A 21,453-nucleotide genomic window follows, 5' to 3' on the forward strand; every position below is an offset into this window, starting at 1 on the left:
GATTAAGAATTAGAAACAACTCATTATAAGAAAATGTGGACCTATAACATGTTTTTAATTTTAATACTATAGTCACTAAAATGTGAAATTCATGAGACTCAAATATCCAGATGAAAAGAAACCAGCCATCTGAATGATTTTGTCTGTATAATACTTACATCTAGATAGACACAGATGATTGATAACATTCACAATTTTCTGTGGAATATTGAATTTTTTTGCTAATCATGTTTCTTTAGAATTGTTTTTAATTATGTGCTTATGATTGAGAGTACAAAATTCCAAAAGCATATGAAAATTAACATTGGCCAGCCACGTGTTGTGGCTCACTTGTGTTATCCCAGCACTTTGGGAGACTGAGGTGAGAGGATTGCGTGAGCCCAGAAGTTCAAGACCAGCCTGGGCAACATAGCAAGACTCTGTCTCTACAAAAAATTTAAAAATTAACTGGGCAGGTGTGGTGGCACATGCCTGTAGTCCCAGCTACTCAGGAGGCGGAGGCCAGAGGATGGCTTGAGCTCAGGAGTTTTAAGCTACAGTGAGCTATAATAGCACTACCGTACTCCAGCTAGGGTGACAGAACAAGATCCTGTCTCAAAAAACAAAAAACAAAATAAAACAAACAAACAAAAAGAACATTTAAGTGTTTCAGATGTTCTGGAATTTTAGGAGACTTCTTTTTGAATATTGTACTTCTTTATTTTTTCAAAAGAACCTCTTTGATTATATGTATATGTCTGTCTATGTAGATATAGATATCTTTTCACTATTCTGGGGGTGGGGAAGAGTTTATATGTCACTGTATAACATTCTCATCAAAATGATCTCCCTCAATGATTTTGTGTATATGTGTGTGTGTTCAGCCACAATTCCTTCCGAAGACACCTGCCGAGGCAAATGCAGGTTTCCAGTGTTGATTTTAGCATGGGCACAGAACCTGTTTTACAACGAGGAGAAACAACAACCAGCATTGGGAGGATAAAGCCAGAACTCTACAAACAGAAATCAGTTGACTCTGAGGGCAACCAAAACGAAGATGTCAAAATCTGTGGGAAACTTAACTTTACCCTCCAGTATGATTATGAAAATGAACTTCTAGTTGTTAAAATTATCAAAGCTTTAGATCTCCCTGCTAAAGACTTCACAGGAACTTCTGACCCTTATGTGAAGATGTATCTTCTTCCAGATAGGAAAAAGAAATTTCAGACCCGCGTGCACAGAAAGACTTTAAATCCTCTATTTGATGAAACTTTTCAGTTTCCTGTAGCATATGATCAACTAAGCAACCGAAAACTACATTTCAGTGTGTATGATTTTGACAGATTTTCTAGACATGACATGATTGGGGAAGTGATTCTCGATAATTTGTTTGAAGTCTCTGATCTCTCCAGGGAAGCCACAGTATGGAAAGATATTCACTGTGCTACCACAGTAAGTAGTAATTCCACCAATATATTGTTTTTTATTTGACTTACAATGCTATGTGACTAATTATTACCCAAATTATCGGAATAAGCCTTGCAGAGTTATGGAATTTATGTCTAAGATCCTGCAAAGGTAGGATTTCATTTCTACTAATAATAATTCAGTCACCTAATGCTGAATATACTGGTAACCCTAGTGATTGTGTAAATAAAAAAACATAGCTCTTATAAATTAGCAGAACTGGTAGGCTATTTCTCCTTTAAAATATTCATCTGTAATATAAATATCCTATCTGCAGCACCGAGTTTCCTCACAGTTAGTATTGACTTTCATTATTTAAGGTAATTTTGTTATTTTCATTATTTTAGAAATTATTTCACTCTTTAAGAATAATGACTTCATTATTTAAGATAATTCATCAGATCAAACCTAAAATGTACTTTGATGCTATTTGGAAAAGTCCTTGGTTTGATCTGAAACAACCCATTATTTCAGAAGCTTTCAGGGAATACACACAATTACAATATATGAAATGATCAGTGATCAAGAAGTAATCATTGTTTACATTAAAACTTTTCTTTTTCATTACAAAATACTTTTTCTGATTATAAAATAATACCAACTTTAGTACTGAAAATTTTAAAAACAGTAAAAACACGTAGCATAAAATTAAAATAATCTACAGTGCTACCAATTATATTTAATATTTTGGCATATTGCTTTCCAACTTTTTGCTATGCATATTTTAAAATATTAAGACCATACTAAGTTTAATTTTTTCAAGCCAATTTTCTTTCATTCTATATTTGTTTTAGTGCATGATGTTGAAATACATGATCCATTTAACCATTTTCTTACTGTTAGACACTTGAGTTAGGGATAAATTTTGTTATATGAAAAATTATGTTCTTTTTTTTGTAAATCTGTTTTTTTTTTCAAGATTATTTGTCCGGTATAGAATTATAGAAGTGGAATTAGAGGAGTGATCTCTTAAGTTAGATTGTTTTCTTTATTAGTTTTTAAATGGGGACATTTAATTTTTTACCATCAGGTTGTTTTTACATATTTACTGTCTTTTGTTTGAGTTGTATCGCAACTTACAAGTTTAAAATGTGGAAGTTTTGAACAGAGACAAGGGATTATTTAAAATATAAGCATTTTTTTATTCAAAATAGCTCGTGTTTTTCCATTTATGAATGTTTTACTAATTACAATCGGTATATGGGATAATTATATTGTCATTGTAAATTATGTGGATAAATTAATTTAAAAATTTATACTGCCAGTTCAATATTGTATTCCAGCATTATAACATTTTTGGTTGTTGGATTTTTGTGTCATAATCTCTATTGCAATATCTATTAAGGAACAAAGAAGGAATTTTGAAAGGGGATCATATTTCAAATGCACAGTGGGGCTCTTTTGATTTCACATTTGTGTTCATTTTATTACGTATATTCCCATGGGGAAAACATGATGAATACTAATTTTTATTGTTTTTAAAAATAACACCTTCTAGAATTCTACAAATGCAGATGGCAATTAATTGTTAGATTATTTCTCTTGATTCCTCAGTCTTATTATTACTTTTTATTTATTCAACAAATATTTACCTATATATGTTTGGCATGCTCTAAGTACTAGGGTTGCAACAAACACATTTCTATAAAAAAGTAAAGTATGTTATGTACATATATTCAGGCTCAGAGGTAAATAATCTGCCAATGAAATCTAAAAAATTAGTATAATCGACTAGGAGATTGATTGTGATTTTTTTTTTTTAAACATTCATACGTTTTCCAAACTGGTTCTACTTAGAAAAAAGTAGGAGTTCCTTGTGGAAACTTTAGTTTCTCATTGCTAATAATATTTATTCATTGTTTGGTAAATATTAATAAATTACTTAAATTTATTTGCAACTCTCCCATATGCCTTGTATGTTAGTTTTTATTTCTGCTATAAAAATTACCACAAATTTAGCTTACACAAACATTTTACAGTTTGGTTAGAAATCTTTTACAGTTTGGTTAGAAATACAGTTTGGTTAGAAATTACCACAAATTTAGTCTTACACAAACATTTTACAGTTTGGTTAGAAACCTAACATGGGGCCAGGTGTGGTGGCTCACGCCTGTAATTCCCAACACTTTGGGAGGCCAAGGTGGGTGGATCACGAGGTCAAGAGTTCAAGACCAGCCTGGCCAGCATGGTGAAACCCCATCTCTACTAAAAATACAAAAAATTAGCCAGACCTGGTGTCACATGCCTGTAATCCCAGCTACTTGGGAGGCTGAGTCAGGAGAATTGCTTGAACCCGGGAGGCGGAGGTCACAGTGAGCTGAGATCGCAGCCACTGCACTCCAGCCTGGGCAACAGAGCGAGACTCCATCTCAAAAAAAAATAAAAATAAAAATAAAAATCTGACATGGATTTTACTAACTTAAATACAATGAATGTGGTTGACAGGGCTGCATTCTTTTCTGGAGGCTCTTGGGGAGACCCATTTTCTTGCATTTTCCTGACTCTAGAGGCCACAGGCATTCATTGCCTTATATTGGGCCCCAGTGGGTAATCTAGGAAAATCTCCCCATCTTAAAATCCATAATCTTAATCACATCCACAAAGCCCCTTTTGCCATTTAAGTAACATTATTCACAGATTCCAGGAATTAGGACATGCCTATCTTTGGGGCTACGTTTATTCCACCTGCCACATCTGCAGACATTCTCATTTCAGAATTCTGAATATAAAAAGAAGTAGGCAGAAAATAAAATGTATTCTTAGATTATTCTAATAAAAGGGCATTCTCCTTTAACTAGAACATTGAACCACACATTGTTCAGAATATTGCTTCTGGGTTTTTGTTTGGGAACATAATAATGAAACCTAAATTTCTAGACTGTGTGGCCAAATATTATGGTTAGGGTAGTATTTAATTAAAATTTCTGTTCAGCATTTGAAAAATCATTAAGCAATGTTACATCTTCTTATTAGTAAAAATGAAAAAAAAATGATGTAGGTGGAAATTTCATTAAGAAACTTTCTTTTTCTATTCACACGTCATTAATTTTTAAGAATTTCATGCAGAAATTATTGAGTCTTCTAGAAAAATGGAGAATAAGAGGAAATAAATAAAAAGAAATGTAGTATATGCTCTCACTTGTTTAAGTCCTGCGGAAACCTACAGAGGCAAATCAAACTATGCAGACACAGACATAAAAGAGTTTATGTAACAAATAAAATAAATACTGGATTAAAAGACTATTGGCCGGGCACAGTGGCTCATGCCTGTAATCCCAGCAGTCTGGGAGGCCGAGGGGGGTGGATCACCTGAGGTCAGGATTTTGAGACCAGCCTGGCTAACATGGTGAGTGAAGCCCCGTCTCTACTAAAAATAAAAAATTAGCTGGGCATGGTGGCAAGCAGCTGTAGTCCCAGCTATTTGGGAGGCTGAGGCAGGAGAATCACTTGAACTGGGAGGTGGAGGCTACAGTGAACCAAGATGGCACCACTACACACCAGCCTGGGCAACAGAGTGAGACTCTGTCTCAAAAAAAAAAAAAAAAAAAAAGACTATCAGATTAAGAGACAATAATGACAAATATAAATATTCTTATAATTCTTATAACTTTATAATTTTAAGAACTTTTATAACTAAAGTTTTTATTTGGAATAATCATTTATGAGATTTTTAAAGAGTACCTTTGTATAATTGCAAATCTCCAATGTAATTTAGACCAAAATTGACTGGGGAAAAAAATACCATTTTGCTATCAGTTTGAAAAGCACTAGCTGGTGTATCTTTAATTTTTAATGATTCTTCTCAGAATCATTAAGACTTGCTTTATTATCATATTGTTGTAAATGCCATGGCTCTCTTTTTCCTTCTTCATGCTAATTATATAATTATATCTCATAATTGTTGAAAATAAGACTCTAGGAAAATCAGACTAGCGGCTTTTGTGATTGTTGTTTTTAAGGGTCTTAAGTGTCTCATTCCTACAAATTTTCATTACAGAGTCTCTGTCATATTTTCTTCCACAGGTCCAAAGGCCTGTGCAAGATCTTACCCAAAAAAATCTTCCTAGAACAGTTCACTCTCTAAAATTTTCTGTTCTACTGCATTTGATTCAAATAACTTTAATTTGATTACATAAATATTTACTGAGAACTTCCTGTGAACAAAGTTTAGTTCTAAAATTGAAAGAAAGACTGGTAAAATACAAGTTTTACTCAAGGACTTTAACAAAGGAGACAAATAACAAAGAAATAAAGTATATGCCTCAGTGTAAATTATTATATAATTGTTTCCTGATAGCCTCCACAAATGTGGTCTTATCTACACACACAATTTTGGTACAGACTATATCCCATATGAAAATATTTCACATTGCCTTTCCATGATGATAGAATTCTGAAGAAAAGTGTTGGATGATTCTTGAAGAAAAAAACAGCATGAGGAAAAGGAAATAAATCAAGACTGTAGCATGTTTTCAGAGGGCAGAAAAGTGAAGTGTGAATATGAAATGAAGAGACTAAAGGGAACCCAAACCAGAATGTTATATTTAATCTATAATCAAGAGGACATTTCATGTCATAGGAGTTTCTATTTGTTTTGTTTTTTATTAGAAGAGTGAAATCACTGAAGCCATTATCTCATATGGCAACCCACGTGTACAATGGATCAGAGTGGGAGATTGTGAAATGTAGTGCTCAGGTAGGAATCTAACACCACAGACAAGATGAGATGGACAAAGCCTATTGAGGCTGGTAGCAATGAGAATGGAAAGAAGCTAATATATGCTAATGGAACCATTGTCTGCTGCACTTATTTAAACATTCTGCAGGTATTTGTCTTATGTCTGCCACTAGACTCTGAGCTTCTGGAAAGCAGAAATCATCTTGTATATCTCTTGCATCCCTTACATAGTATGAGTGCTTAGTGGTTAATGAATAAATGCTTTTTGAATGTTATTTAACATAGCAAATTTTCATATGAGATTAAGTGTAGAGATGTATAAATACAGATCTACCACTACCAGAGGAAAAAACAATGGGATGTTGTACCCTATTGATTACAAATAAACAAGGATATGCTTAGGTGTACTTTGTTAATGTTAGCTACTTTTTGTAGACAAATTCTTTTTAATATTCAGGGTATGGCAGCCATATATACATGAAATCAAGCAGGAACATTTTAAATTTATTAAGAAAAATGTTATCAGGTTGAAACAAGAGGCATATATTTTGTATTTATGATTTCATTAATAATAAATTATATATGAAGGATTAATATTTTTCAGGAAGTAGCAATTGTTTTGAAATTTGATACTGACAAAAGAAACAATAAAGGTGAATCTTCATTCTGTGCAAAAATTTAGTTTTCACTTTAGCAATCACCCTACTATATATCACAAATCTGGCAAGCCAACCACCTCTAATACGAGCATAGAAACATCTCCAGCATAGGGAATAATCATATTAAAAAACAGTGTGTACCCTATGCTGCTATTTCTGAAATGTAAAGGAGAAATACATATTCATATTCAGTTATATATACAAAAAAGTCTATGTAAAGACACACAGGAATTTAGTAGTAGAAGTTACCTATTGGCAACTGGATAGAATGAATATATGGTAGAAACTGGATGAATGACTATAGAAAAAGAATGATTTGCAGCATGTGGCTTTATATACATTTTATGTTTAAGCTATTATGCATAACATTATGTTGAATTTTGTTAGAAAGTCAATCACTATAAAGACTATTTTTTTTTTTTTGAGACAGAATCTCACTCTATCCCTCAGGCTGGAGTTCAGTGGTGTGGTCTCGGCTCACTGCAGCCTCCACCTCCCCAGGTTCTAGCAATTCTCCTGCCTCAGCCTCCTGAATTAGCTGGTATTACAGCATGTGCTACCATGCCCAGCTAATTTTTGTATTTTTAGTGGAGATGGGGTTTCACCGTGTTGGCCAGGCTGGTCTCGAACTCCTGACCTCAGGTGATCTGCCTGCCTCGGCCTCCCAAAGTGTTGGGATTACAGGCGTGAGCCACCACACCTGACCAAGACTAATGTATTTTCAATATTTAAATGTAGTTTTCCTATGCATACTCAAGAAGCCATTGGAAATATAGGTAGACAAGGAAAAGATTTCCTTTTTTTTTAACAGAACTACCTTCATTTGCGTATGTATTTATTTACTTACCTATTCAATGAAAATTTTTTTTTTGCACCAACTGTGTTCTACACACTTTAAAATTCTTGCAAGTAAGGAAGTTGCTTGTGTATATCACATTGACCTGGTTACAGTTATAAAATGAATCTATTATATTCTAACTAAGCATCTGTCAGGTATTGTTTGAAAGAGTACACCTTGACAGGACAAGTACAAAGGAACTGTTGTATTCATTGTATCAGCAATTCAGAGTATTGGATGCACCTGCTGAGCTTCAGTTTGAAATAACATATTTTATTACACATTACTAAAATTTTTTAATATTTAAAATTATTTTTAATCTAGAGGTGTATTTTTAATTCTACCCCCAATCATCCTGGATCAATCATAGGATCAGAATAATACTATATATTTTTCCCATTTAGCTATCAATGAATTATCTTCTAAAGTTCATTAACTATGAAATATGTGTCAGCTAATAACATTTTAAAGAGTGGCAAAATTCCAGTTTTATTTTAAGGAAAAGAGTATGATGGAAAGTGGGGCAGTAGGGAGCAAACCTTTCTGGTCAGGGGCTGCCTGTCTTACCAGGTCTCCTGGGGTGTAACAGTCAGTACTGTAGCTATCGACCTGCAGGTTGGGACAATGAACCCACATCTGCTCCTCTATGAACATTCCTAGTTTTCTGTTTCATCTCTGCGATAAACCTGGCCTTGGTGTGTCACAGATTACACGTCTGCTTATGGGCCACCAGTAACTGATGATAGATTAACTCAAATGATGAAAGTAAATTCCATGAACCTGTATGTAAGGTCTTTTACTTTGCGAGAATTGATGGGAAGCATCTATGTTAATTTAAAATTAAATTTAACTTCAGTTTAAAAATAGTAGAGTCCTTCATATGCTATCATAAGACCAAGAGAGTTCAGTTCCCAAAGTATGATTTTTCTTGGCTTTAACATCTGCCTCACTCAGCCAGCCTACTTAAAGGAGCTTTGTCTCATGAGTAATATTAAATAAATCATCATAATTTATTATGTTATTTTCAGGTTAGATCACATCTATGCACATTTAGAGAACAAGGTTTTGTTGTCTGATCAGTGTGTTTTGACTACTTTTACTTTCATGGGAAAGATTGTAGGTAAGCGGCTATAAAATAGCCCACAACAATTATTATATTAGCCTCTTATTAGCAGTTTAAAGAGCAGCTTCCTGTAACATTGATTACAGCCTTCTGTTTTACAAAACAAAAAAGTCAAAGTTAATGAAAATCTGAAACTTAAATTTGTGCCACCAGTTTTAAATGTAATTCAGCATTGATGCCATGCTTTTTAGATAAATCTAGAATTGCTGGGTAAGCACAGTATGATATGTGCTTCCAGTGATAGACTCATTGGAAGGGTGTCATTCGAAAATGAGTATCAATCAGCCACTTAAGGAATAGCTCCCAACCGTATTTTAGTCATAATATTTGGGGTTGTTTGAAAAGCAAAAGGATGATTTTTTGCCTAAATTCATCGCATCTACATAATTTCCCATTTAAATTCCTACATGGTTGTACTGGTAAAGATTATAACTCCCATCTAGCTTCCCCACTATATCCTTGAGACTATCTCTTTCTCTGTGTCTGTAGTTAGAGGCAATGTAGCCTGTAAGTGCTTAATGAAGCAATGAAGTCTCTGTAACAAACCCACATTGCTTTATACTCCTGCTGTGTCACTTATCTGTGTATGGCTTGACCAAGTTACTAAATCTCTCTAAGTGTTAATTATAGTATCTGTAAAATGGGAATTATGAGAAGGCTAACCATAGTTTGTTGTTAGGACTAAATAACATAAGTGATTAGCACAGTTGGATATTTGTAAATGTTCCATATATGCCATAGGATATATTTTATGGTAGATTTTTGGTTATTGTTTAGATAGCTATCATATTAAATAGGAATAAAGACCTTGATGCTAAAAATTATATCATAGTAGTAGTATCATAAGGGATAATTTTAAGTGTTACATTTTTCTATTCAAGTCAGAAAGTTTTCAGAGTTCCTTTAATTCTTTTTAGTTACTGTGTGCTGTGATTCAGTGAGTAGATATTATTGCTTTTTGTTTGTTTGTTTGTTTGTTTTGAGACGGAGTCTCAGTCTGTCGCCCAGGCTGGAGTGCAGTGGCACGATCTCGGCTCGTTGCAACCTCCGCCTCCCAGGTTCATGCCATTCTCCTGCCTCAGCCTCCCGAGTAGCTGGGACTACAGGCACCCACCACCACGCTCGGCTAATTTTTTGTATTTTTAGTAGAGATGGGGTTTCACTGTGTTAGCCAGGATGGTCTCGATCTCCTGACCTCATGATCCGCCCGCCTCAGCCTCCCAAAGTGCTGGGATTACAGGAGTGAGCCACCGCGCCCGGCCTGATACTATTGCTTCTTTTTATAATGTATGATGTGTATACTCATAATCCCGTCTGGCCTGGACCTCCTCTCCTACCTGGAGACAGTATCCCAATTATTTTTCACACATTCATTGAGGATTTTGGCATCTTCATTTCTCTCCACTTCCACTCTGGGTATCACCCTCCTGAACACCCTATTCCACTGCCTATCCTTCCCATCCCTTCCAATTTCTGACTCTACCTATTCTTTATGAACTGGCAGTTAGTTCTAACTTTCCCTATTCATTTCTGCCACTCTCCTATATGACTTATCTGCATCAATTTCACCTCACTCAAAGCAATAGGTTTCCAGGCCCACAAGCTTTCTTATTGACTGATACCTCTGCCTGAAATGTCCATTGTCCCTGTTTCTGCCTGGGAAGCCTCACTCATCTTTTTATTCTCAACTCAGATTCATATTCTCTTCCTTGAGAAAGTCAGACTTCTCCCAAGGAAGGGGGCTCCTTGGGCTTCTTCCTAGGGGAAGAGGGCTCTCTTCCCTTTCCATTAGGCACTTTGTTCCCTCTGTTCCCTCACCAGTCTGCATCTTATAAAACCTCAGAAGCTGAAGATGCTGGATATCTCCTAGGTGTGTCTTTAGGTTCAGTGTCTGCTGTTCTCTACCCTGTTTGGTGCCTCAAAAGGCTGGTCGGTTTGGTTCAGACTTTCTGTCCTGAGGCAAGACAGAAAGGGCGGAAGAATGACCTTGGGAAATATATTTCTGTCCATTGCTGTCTTCCCCTGCAAGAAAACCTCAGGCTGTCTATGCCCTTCATCTGAGGGTACAGTTTTTCTCAAAGCAGGCCTTTTTTCTGACCACTTTCTTTCTGAATCCAGGTAACTGTCCCCACTTGCTGTTTAAGTCCTAGTGGTCATGACAGCCTCTGCTGTTACCACTCCAGGGTAACTGTCTCTTGTGGTTCCTCCTCCCAGCTCACATCTCTGTGAGTAGCCCTTCATGAAGCCCTCTGGAATTACTCTGATTTGTGTGTGCCATCTGTTTCCTGCTGGATCCCTCACTGATACTCTAAAGAAAGAAAATGTTTCCTAATTACAAACTGGCTAATTTCCTATAACCTTTCTGGACCATGCTGTGTATGTGTCTGTATATCTATGTGCTCATTACCTTAGGAGAAATCAAATTAGTCCTTCAAAGGCTGATGATAAGACAAGGCTTCAACCACAGAAAGTTAGAAAGAGCCGTGATCATTGCTAAAACACTCTACACTTTATTACATAAAGAACTTCAAAGGATCTCCTTAATGTGGAATTCTGGGCCCAGCACGGTGGCTTACACCTGTAATCCCAGCACTTTGGGAGGCCGAGGTGGGTGGATCACGAGGTCAAGAGATTGAGACCATCCTGGCCAACATGGTGAAACCTCGTCTCTACTAGTCCCAGCCATTTGGGAGGCTAAGGCAGGAGAATTGCTTCAACCCAGGAAGTGGAGGTTGCAGTGAGCCAAGATCACGCCACTGCACTCCAGCCTGGCAACAGAGCGAGACTCCATCTCAAAAAAAAAAAAAGTGGAATTCCACATTTCATTGCAATTGAAAAAGTAAGAATTTCTGCCTCTTAAAATTAAGATTTCAGACACAGATTATAGGTCATTTATTAAGAGTAGCCTGGAAAAAATAACTCTCTGTGTTAATTTTATAGGTTCCAAAACATATTTTTATGTTCCCAGTTTCTTACCTTAGAAATTTAAAATATAAATACTTATAAAATGCCGCAGATGTTTCTGCTTTTTAATTAGAGTATTCTGAATGTAAATTACTCTTTTATTAACAGTAGTGATCTTTGTGACCATTAATTATATAAACTTAGAAAGCAGATTTTCATTTCTGTCCAATGTTCTCTTATATTTAAAATATCTCATCTCTGTTATAAGTTTGCATGCTTCCTGCATTCCTTACTGCTCCAATTTGTTGCTTTCAGGTTGAATAATCAAATACCCAAATTACATAATTGTATATAAATAAAATCAATATCTTAAATATGACCTGAGATCTTGTTCTCAGAGAAAGTGCATAAGATTTGTAATAGGTCAGAAGTCTTTTCATACTACCTTAAAAGTTCATGGGCATATTCTGGGCAGGATTTTGAGAGTCTCATGTCTAGATCATATAATCATTATTTTAGAATTGGTAAAGAGTCCAAGTTTAATCCTTTCTTTTTATAGTTTAGAAAACTGAAGCCCAAGGATGTTAAGAAAATAATTAAAATTCACAAAGCTGATTAGTAGAAGAGCCAGAACTAGGTTTTAAATCTTTCATTTCTAGTTCAGTTGTTTGCCCTGAATGATATTAGAGTTTTACCATATTTGAAATATACTAAAGAGAAAGGAAAAGAAATGAATTTTCTTGTGAAACACGGAAGTCCAACTATTGGCTTACAGAATTGGAATTGCCAAAACTAATATAATTTGAATTACAGAAATTTGTAACATAATACTTGTGGCAAAAACATATGCATAAGGCCTTTAAAACTTATAATCCTGTCAAATCTGTCTTGTAAAACTGTGACTGATATGCATAGAGAACTAAGCAATGCTTCTCTTTGCCTTGTTTTAAAAATCAATTGGAGTCAATGTTATTTCAGAAAATGTCCAGGCAATTTTTCTCTTTTAGATGGAATTAACAAAAAAATCCATATTTGGGTTATTATTCTATCAGCTGTGTCCTGGTGTATTTTAATGCTTGAAGGTTGTAGGAGATAAAGAGAAGCTATTTAGCTCCCTAATGCTCCAGTAACATAGCTGGGCCTATTGTAAGTTCTAGGAATTTAGTGAGGTTCCAAAGATACTGTTAAAAGTTGTTCTATTTCTTCCTTGCATTTAACCAGTATAACTATTATTAGTTATTAACACACTCATATAGTGACAAGAATATGCAGATGCTTTTTAAATGCAAATGTTCAGAATAATTCTTCTCCTCCTCTGTAACAGGCTGCATTAAGCAGTTTGCTATAAATCAAGTATCTGATTTTCTAATTTATAAAAAACTTTTTCAAAGAAATATAGTACCTTATCTGCTGGCTTTGAAATCTAAGACCACAAAAACAATTTTGTTTTTCTGGCCACTAAAATTGTAGGCACTATTTCTTTTTATGTTTTGTTTTGTTTGTTTGTTTGTTTTGAGACGGAGTCTCGCTTGTCGCTCAGGCTGGAGTGCAGTGGCGTGATCTCGGCTCACTGCAAGCTCCACCTCCTGGCTTCACGCCGTTCTCCTGCCTCAGCTTCCCGAGTACCTGGGACGACAGGCACCCACCACCACGCCCGGCTAATTTTTTTGTGTTTTTAGTAGAGACGGGGTTTCACCATGTTAGCCAGGTTGGTCTCGATCTCCTGACCTCATGGTCTGCCCGCCTTGGCCTCCCAAAGTGCTGGGTTTACAGGCGTGAGCCACCGTGCCTGTGTAAGCACTATTTCTATTATTAGGTAAAGCCACAGAGTAAAGTAGGAAAGTACAGGAATTAAAATGCTAATGAGTATCCTTTCATTAGAATCCTGGGACGGTTACCTTTAGCTGTATCGCTTAGAATAAGTTGCTTAACATTTCTGAAATTATTTCTTCATCCACAAAAAGAGATTTGTAATAATATCAACCCAACAGGAATATTTTGAAAGTAAAATTAGATAATAAACGTAAAATGTTTGTAAAATTTAAAGTTTCTAATTGTCAGTTATCCCTGACATGCTAGCATGTTGCACATAGAGAAAACACCTTCTTGTTATCCGCTCGACTGCTAATATCCCAGCTACTTCCATGTCCTAAAGTTCTTGCCCTAATATTTAGATTTCTTAAATGTATTACCCTCATATTTTGAAAAAATGAATGAGAGATACTGATGCCTTAACTCTTTTCCTAAATCTTAAAAAATGAACAAAATGTGGCAATATTATACAAGACTATGCCATGACACATATTGCATTAAGTCCTGCACATTTAATTCAGTAAACCAGAGACCTTACTGACTGGATACCCATTTTATTCATGCTTTTACAGTGCTTTTAGATTTTTCAATATCTATCATCTCACACCCCATGGTAAGTAAAAGGAAGCTGGCACCTATCAAATACCAGTCTACGGAAGAGTGTAGATAACTGGACACAGAAAATTGTGCCCAAACACACTGTTATCATAACAAGTAGACTGCTAATGTTCTAATGTATAATCTACTTATATAGGGAGGAGCAAGGATCTTACACCCATCAACCCAGCAAACTTTTATTTAGTTCTCCTGTTTACCAGACACTCTTCCCAGCGTCTTAGGACATAAAGTGTTCCTTTTCTATAAGGCCAACATTCTAGAAAAGAAGACAGATAATAATGAAGGAAATATACAATATGCACATGAATGAAGGCACGTACTATATGAAACATGAGGCAGGGCAGGAACTAGGCAGTTATAGTGGAGTGGGGGCCACCCTAGATAGAGTGCTCAGATAAGAACTGTCTGATGAGAGTGATGGGAGATGAAATCAGAGAGATAGCCGAGAGTCAGGTCATCTAGAGTCTTCAGGCCATGGAAAGAGCTTTGGGTTTTATTCTGAGTGACATTTGAGGCTATTGATGGCTTTTGTTGAGAAGTGAGCCATAGACTCCCTTAGAATCAATAAGATCTGTGGCTATTACGTGGAGAAGAAACTTTGAGAGCAAGAAGTGGAACAATGTCAATCAATTTAAGATAGACTCTAAAATAGTGGAGCCAAGTTCATCCAGTCTAGGTGTCTATATACAGCAATACTTACAGGGACTCCTTTAAGAATTTTGTAAAAATATTTAAAAGCATCAAACAGTCTAAGGAGAGTTGTATATAGTTTATTACACAGGTTTTCATGCCCCTATCTGTAAATGATGATGGAAGTTTGAGAATAAGTCTCTGGTTTTTTGCATCCAGAAGCTTATGATTATCTCTTAACCAGTATGAGGAAGAGAAGAGTTGTTATGAAATTTGTATCCTTTTTTTGTGTCTCAAGTTGCACTTGTCTCAGTATCTATGTTGGGCTGTTCCCTCTTACTTCACTGTCTTCATTACACAGCTAATTTTGAGACTTGATTAGTTAAATCAAGGAAGGATTGTTTTAAAGCCTCAGCTCTGTCACTTTGTGGCTCCTGATAGCTAAAGTCCATGGTTGTGTTGGATAGGACAAGAGCTAAACCATTCTGGCATCTATGAGGATGGTGCAAAAGTAATTGCGGTTTTTGCAATTTTTTTTTTTTTTTTTTTTAAATGGCAAAAACCACAATTATTTTTGCACCAAACTAGTAGTTATTTCCCATTTGGAAGGGAACTGAAAATGGATCTCCCATTGAGCAGAAACGTGGGCATTCTTAAACAGTGTCCTGGCAATAGTAGCTCTGGGTGGTTGCTGTTAATCGCTTAATGCCCAGAGGGGTTTTGTAATTATCCTGTCTCTAACACAGCCATGTTCTTTGCCCCGTTCCTGCCCTGACCTCAGCTATGCTTCACCTGGATTTAGTGCCATGGCCAAGCACAATGCTTAAGATTATGTGCTTAGTATAAAATTCATTCCTTCTTTCGTGCAGAAACACAAGGAGGTCCTGCTAAAAGGCACCTGGTGAGCATTTTCTTTATCTTCAAGTAGAGAAGGCAGAAAAGAGTGAATAATGAAAATATGATGTAAAAAATCCACTAATCTCACTAGGTTTTGTGATAGAAGCCTCCTTTTCCTGTATCTTCCCTGACCTCTATGGAACACAATGAAACCTGATTGAATCAGAATCACTGGGAGGAAGAGGAAAGGCAGGGAGGGCGTGTTGTGCAAAAATTGTGGTTCTTTGAAGGAAAAGGGGAAAGTGGGCTAGAAACTGGAAAAGGGTTACAATGTTAATTACATTTCCTAATTGTACTCCATCAAATTGCTTCTTCCTCCCTCCCATTTGCCATCTAGAGTCAGTAGACTGCATGTGCTGGCTGGCTGGGGGAAATTACCAGATATGTAAGGAAAAAGAGCAATTTACAGACCTTAGGGATACATTTGATTCTGAAATTTTAGTGTGCTATAGAATTACAGCAAACATAATCCCATATCACACAAGACTAGAGAGCTCTATAGAGAAATAAGGTCCAATAAAACTAATAGATAAGTATCCTCTAACTGTAGCTCCCCAAACCTTGCATGTATCTTTAAATGGCTCAAAACTATTATGACTGGTTTATTGTATTCTCAAGGTCATCTTACGTGGGCAAGCACTTGCACAATTTTAGGAAATTTCATTCACACAAACCACAACACCGGTAAAAAGTGTCTTCGTCACTTGTTTTCTAGTTGCTGGTAGCTTTCACTCCTTCAAACAGTAGATGCCTCTCCTGCAACTAACGGAAGTCATGACCTGGCCTGATACCTTATTATTTATTTACTCATTTAGTAAGCTTTTGTATGAACATTCACCTTATGATAATCACTGACCTCAGAAACATGGTTTTGAGCAAAAAAGAAAAGTAGTATGTTTTCTGGCACCTACTGTGTGTCAGGCTGCAAACTGCACTCTGACATATATTGTCTTTGTATATTATCCCTTTTAAATATAACTGCAACCCCTCCACATAATTGTTATTAGCCATAAAAATGGATCTCATCCTGACTGCAGAGACAGTCAGAGGTGATTTGATTATGTGCTCCTGAGGAGAGGCCATTTAGAATAAGGCCACTGTGTTGCCATTCAAATCATACTCTGGCATTGCCAGAGCCAGTGCTTTCTGTTTGACCTTCTGGTCATCACTGAGCACTCTAAGCCTCCCCTCACAGCCTCCTTATAAGCTGACCCCTCTGTTTCTAATTCCCTTTGCCTTTACTCATTTTTCATCATTTACATTGTCACCCACCTCTAATGCCCTCCTAGATCGTCGTGGAAAGAATCAAATATCTTTCATCGCTCTTCCCATAATTAAAATCCAAGTATCTCTCTAGAAAATGTTTACAAAACAAGATTAAAAAAAAAAAAAAAATAAGCAGCCAGGCGTTGGCTCACGCCTGTAATCCTAGCAGTTTGGGAGGCCAAGGTGGGCAGATCACCTGAAGTCAGGAGTTCAAGACCAGTCTGGCCAACATGGCGAAACCCCGTCTCTACTAAAAATACAAAAATTTGCTAGGCATGGTGGCATGTGCCTGTAATCCCAGCTACTCAGGAGGTTGAGGCAGGATAATTGCTTGAACCCAGGAGGCAGAGGTTGCAGTGAGCTGAGATCTTGCCCGCACTCCAGCCTGGGCAACAGAGGGAGACTCCGTCTCAAAAAAAACAAAAAAACAACAGCAACAAAAAAAACGTAATTTAACCTTATGCAGACCTGTGTTATCGTTAAAGCTTGTCCCCTAATTAATTGTGTGGTGTTCTTCAAGGTTAAGTAACTTGTCCAAAATCACATATAAGCCCTAGGAGGAGAAAAATTGTGTCTTAGTTGTCAGTGTTTCTTCAATGACTAGAAGAGTGCCTGGCATTTTTTATGCACTCAGTAAACATGACCGTGCTAATGAATGAATGAAAGTTTAGAGATTGACCAGACATTATGTGTGTGTGTGTGTATACACATACATATATACATACATATATATATGTTTACACCAGGCACTTTACATGTTTGCTATCTACCTTGCAAATTATTTATTTTTTATATATATGGAGGGTGGAGTTTTTGGGTTGTGGGAGCATAACAAAAAATTTGTAAGATGACGGCAGAAAAAAAATGTAGAGACTAGATTAGTAGGGGCCACATGTGTCATGTCAAATAGTTTGGACTTCATATTGTATATCCTGCGTGTCCACCACACATGAGATAATCCTCTTGAGAATTTTAGCAGAGCCAGAAGATCATATAAATGACATTGCACATTTATTATCCCGTATGGCCTTTCCTCATGAATCCCCAACTAGATCAAGCCTGATACGCTCAGCCTTGAGGATTGGATCCTTCCTCCTCTAGCATATTATCTGGAAGTTTAAATGATAGCCACTTTTTATGACTACTTGTTCTTGACCTATAAATTTATCTGTTCACATCAGTGATTGTTTGTGGTCTTTTCAAGGAGGCTCTGCCAGGGCTATAGCAAACAAAGCCTGAAAGGGCTTGACCAGACATTCTCCAACATGCCTAAACTCTATGTGTTATTTAATTCTCATTTTTTACCAGTGCTTAAAATTACAAAATTTTAGAGCTGGAAAATAAATTAGCTCATCTCTTTGAGCACCTCATGTTATACCAAGGAAACTGAGGTCAAGTGAGGTTAAGTAGCTTGTTCAAGGTTAAATTCCAGGTGAATGAGAAGTGTAGGTCAGGGAGAAATACATTTTACAGTGGTTTGAATCCAATAGACTCACTCTGGGTCTGTATTTTGTTGTAGCTTATTGTGTGGGCAGGTGGATGAAGGACTAGTAACTTGATGAAGAAGCTCATTTGATCTAGTTCTACATCTCACTTTTAACAGTGTGAAGAAAATCATCTGTTTTCTTACCACCAAGGAAATGTGGAAGACAGCCTGCACTGAAGGTGCTAAGTTGATGTGATGACTGCTATCACCACAGCAACCAATTGTTTGTTTAGTTTTTTTTTCAATATGTGTTAATGATTCTTACTTCCTAATATATCACTGAATTCAAACTTTTCCTCAGCCAACATCTTCCCACACCAACTTTACTTCAATGGCCTCTCTCTCTTGCGTCTTTTTTCATCCTAATCTAGCCTATTCAAGATAAAGAAATTTTTTTTCAAATATTATTTTCATTAACATCATTATTGTTTTTGAGTGCCTGTTTACACCAGGCACTTTACATGTTTGATATCTACCTTTCGAGTTACTTATTATAGTCTCCATTTTATTTGCAATTAAACTCAAGCTCAGAGAGGTCAAGTATTTTTGCCATGTGCTTGGGAATAGAACGTGGAAGATTTGGTATTTTTAACTCCAGTTTTTTTGACCCAGGAACCTACGCCCTTTCCACTCTGCCAAGCTCCCACCCTTTCATGTCGCCAACACCTTGCCCATAGAAGACATCAAACAACTACATCAAGCCTAACTCTCCTCTAACATGTTTCCAAACTCCATATTTCTCAATGCGTACTGACCATTTTTATTTCTGAGTATAATCGTAGTACTCACATACAGCATTATTCCTCATCACCCTGTGAAGTACCATCTGGTTAATTCTTTAAGCCCAACCTAATGATTATTTTCCTCCAGGAATACTACTCTTGGTTCATAGACCTTCTAGTTATGGAGGCTTTAATCTGCCTTCTTTCCATCTCTTACACTCCATTGCTACAGCTTGATTTTACTATTTAGTCCTGTAACAGGATGTGCAATGCAAATATTTGCATGTCAATTTATCTTTCCATTGACTTTTATTTTTATTTTGGAAAGAGACTACATGGAAAAAACTTTATAACTGTGACTCAGTCTGTGAGGTTGACTATAGCCAATCATCAAAAAATGGTCTTTATCTACCCAGCTCCATTCTGGTGGAGCCAGCATGAAGAAATCAAATTTATAACCTCTGAGCCAGCTTCAGTGTTACCCTTTTTTCATATGCTCCTTTTCCAAGTAGGAACTCTGAAGATTATTATTGTGATTGTTCAGCGAAATAAATTAGTGTGTATGAGAATGGAATAAAAATCTTCTTACCCTAAATAAATTTTATGGAATACTGCATCCTAGACTTTATAACAGGCTTTCAAATGGTTATTTGCCCCAAAATACAAGAATTTTTCAGAGGTTGATATGGGAAACTCATGTTTATATAAAATTGTAGAAAAATGAGACTACACGCAATTTTCAGAAACTCAAAGCCTTACTCATTTTAAGCTGAAATTATAATACCACTTTAAACATTTTAAGCATTTTGGATAAAAATAATCCTGAAAAATAGTATACATGTCTCTATTTTCTTGAACAGAATATATAGGATACATTTCCTTACCTTGATGACTCAAGGTCATTACTTTAAATATTAATTACTGTTCAAGTCTGTAATAAAATGTTGAGTTTAAGTTACTGAGGCATTATTATTGTTTAATACCCCTAATACAAAATGATTCCAATTTGCTATTCTTTTTAGAATATTTGCTTCTTTTTTTTAGCAGTTTTGTGTCTTTGTAGCTATTTTTACTTGCTGTCTTCACTAGACTTACTGCTATTAATTTCCCCATCTCCACATTGCGTGTGTGAGATTGGACCCGCCTGTAACCCCAGCACTTTGGGAGGCCGAGGCAGGTAGATGCTTAAGCCCAGGAGTTCAAGACCAGCCTGGCCAACATGGTGAAACCCTGTCTCTACAAAAAATACCAAAATTAACCAGGCTTGGTGGTACATGCCTATAATCCCAGCTAGGCTGTGATGGGAGGATGGCCTGAGCCCAAGAGGTTGAGCCTGCCATGAGCAATGGTTGCACTACTGCCCTCCAGCCTGGGTGACAGAGTGAGAGTCCCTGTCTCAAAAAAAAAAAAAAAAAAAAAAAAAAAAAAAAAAAAAACCATGTTAGAAGGAAGAGAAGGATGTTCCTTCTTCAGCAGTAGGCTGTGCTCTTTCTGTTTTTCCTCAACCCTCTTCTATGGGATCTTGCTCACTATTTTTGGTCTACAGCAATCCACTAGCCCAAAGGATATCCAGTTGGATATACCTTTCTTTCGAAATAGTTTTTGTTTATTAATGGTCTTGCAATACTAATCACTTCCATTATTAAGCTTTTCATGTATCCAGTACTTACTGAATGCCTGATATGTCTAAGACACTGCTGTATGTGCTAGCAATACAGTAGTAAACAAAACATCATTCCTTAACACATGCCAAACCCTGTATAAAGTGCCTTACACTTTATTTACATTATCTCCTTTAATGCTTACAACCCTTGTGAAGTGAATGTTATTCTCAATTTGAAAATGAAATTTTGGAGATTAAAAACTTAATTGAATTTCCCAGGACCTCACTTTTAGAAAGTAGAAAACTGGGGGTCAAACACAAATTTAATTAGTTTTTTCTCTGAATTACTGGTCTGTACAACTTCTAGACCATGAATAAAGGCATGAGAATCATGTAAATCAGAACCTGAGCTATATGAGTAAGCCCAATAGATGTTAATAGTGTATCATGAAAAAAGTTTAAGACCCCAGCTCTGTGGACCTGGGTGCATAATCAGCGAGTTATTTCCCCCAAAACTAAACCTGCCACAAATTTCTTACCAGGCATGATTTCATTGAATCCTGTAAACAGCTCTTTAAGGAGCATCCTAAATTGCCCATTGTCCACATTCATTTTCATTTGTCCACCATCTATGCAGTCAAAGACCACATATAAATCTATATCAGGGTACTGTGGACAGTTCTGCTTTATAAAAATGAAACAAAACAGGTCAAGTTTTATCCAGATTAATTAAATAATGTATTCAGTTCTTCAAAAAATATGAACTGGTAT

At 36.3% G+C, this 21,453-nt stretch overlaps 1 protein-coding gene across 1 annotated transcript in view; it reads left to right on the forward strand.

Moving 5' to 3' along the window:
* SYT10 (synaptotagmin 10) overlaps window positions 1–21,453 on the forward strand; it is a 73,900-nt gene that overhangs the window by 36,528 nt on the left and 15,919 nt on the right. Inside the window, exon 3 of the mRNA XM_003813722.5 lies at window positions 864–1,431. Coding sequence (XP_003813770.1) covers window positions 864–1,431 — 568 coding nt within the window. The remainder of the gene's footprint in view (window positions 1–863; window positions 1,432–21,453) is intronic.

This window comes from Pan paniscus, chromosome 10 (genome assembly GCF_029289425.2).
Source record: "Pan paniscus chromosome 10, NHGRI_mPanPan1-v2.0_pri, whole genome shotgun sequence".
Classification (NCBI taxonomy): Eukaryota; Metazoa; Chordata; class Mammalia; order Primates; family Hominidae; genus Pan; species Pan paniscus.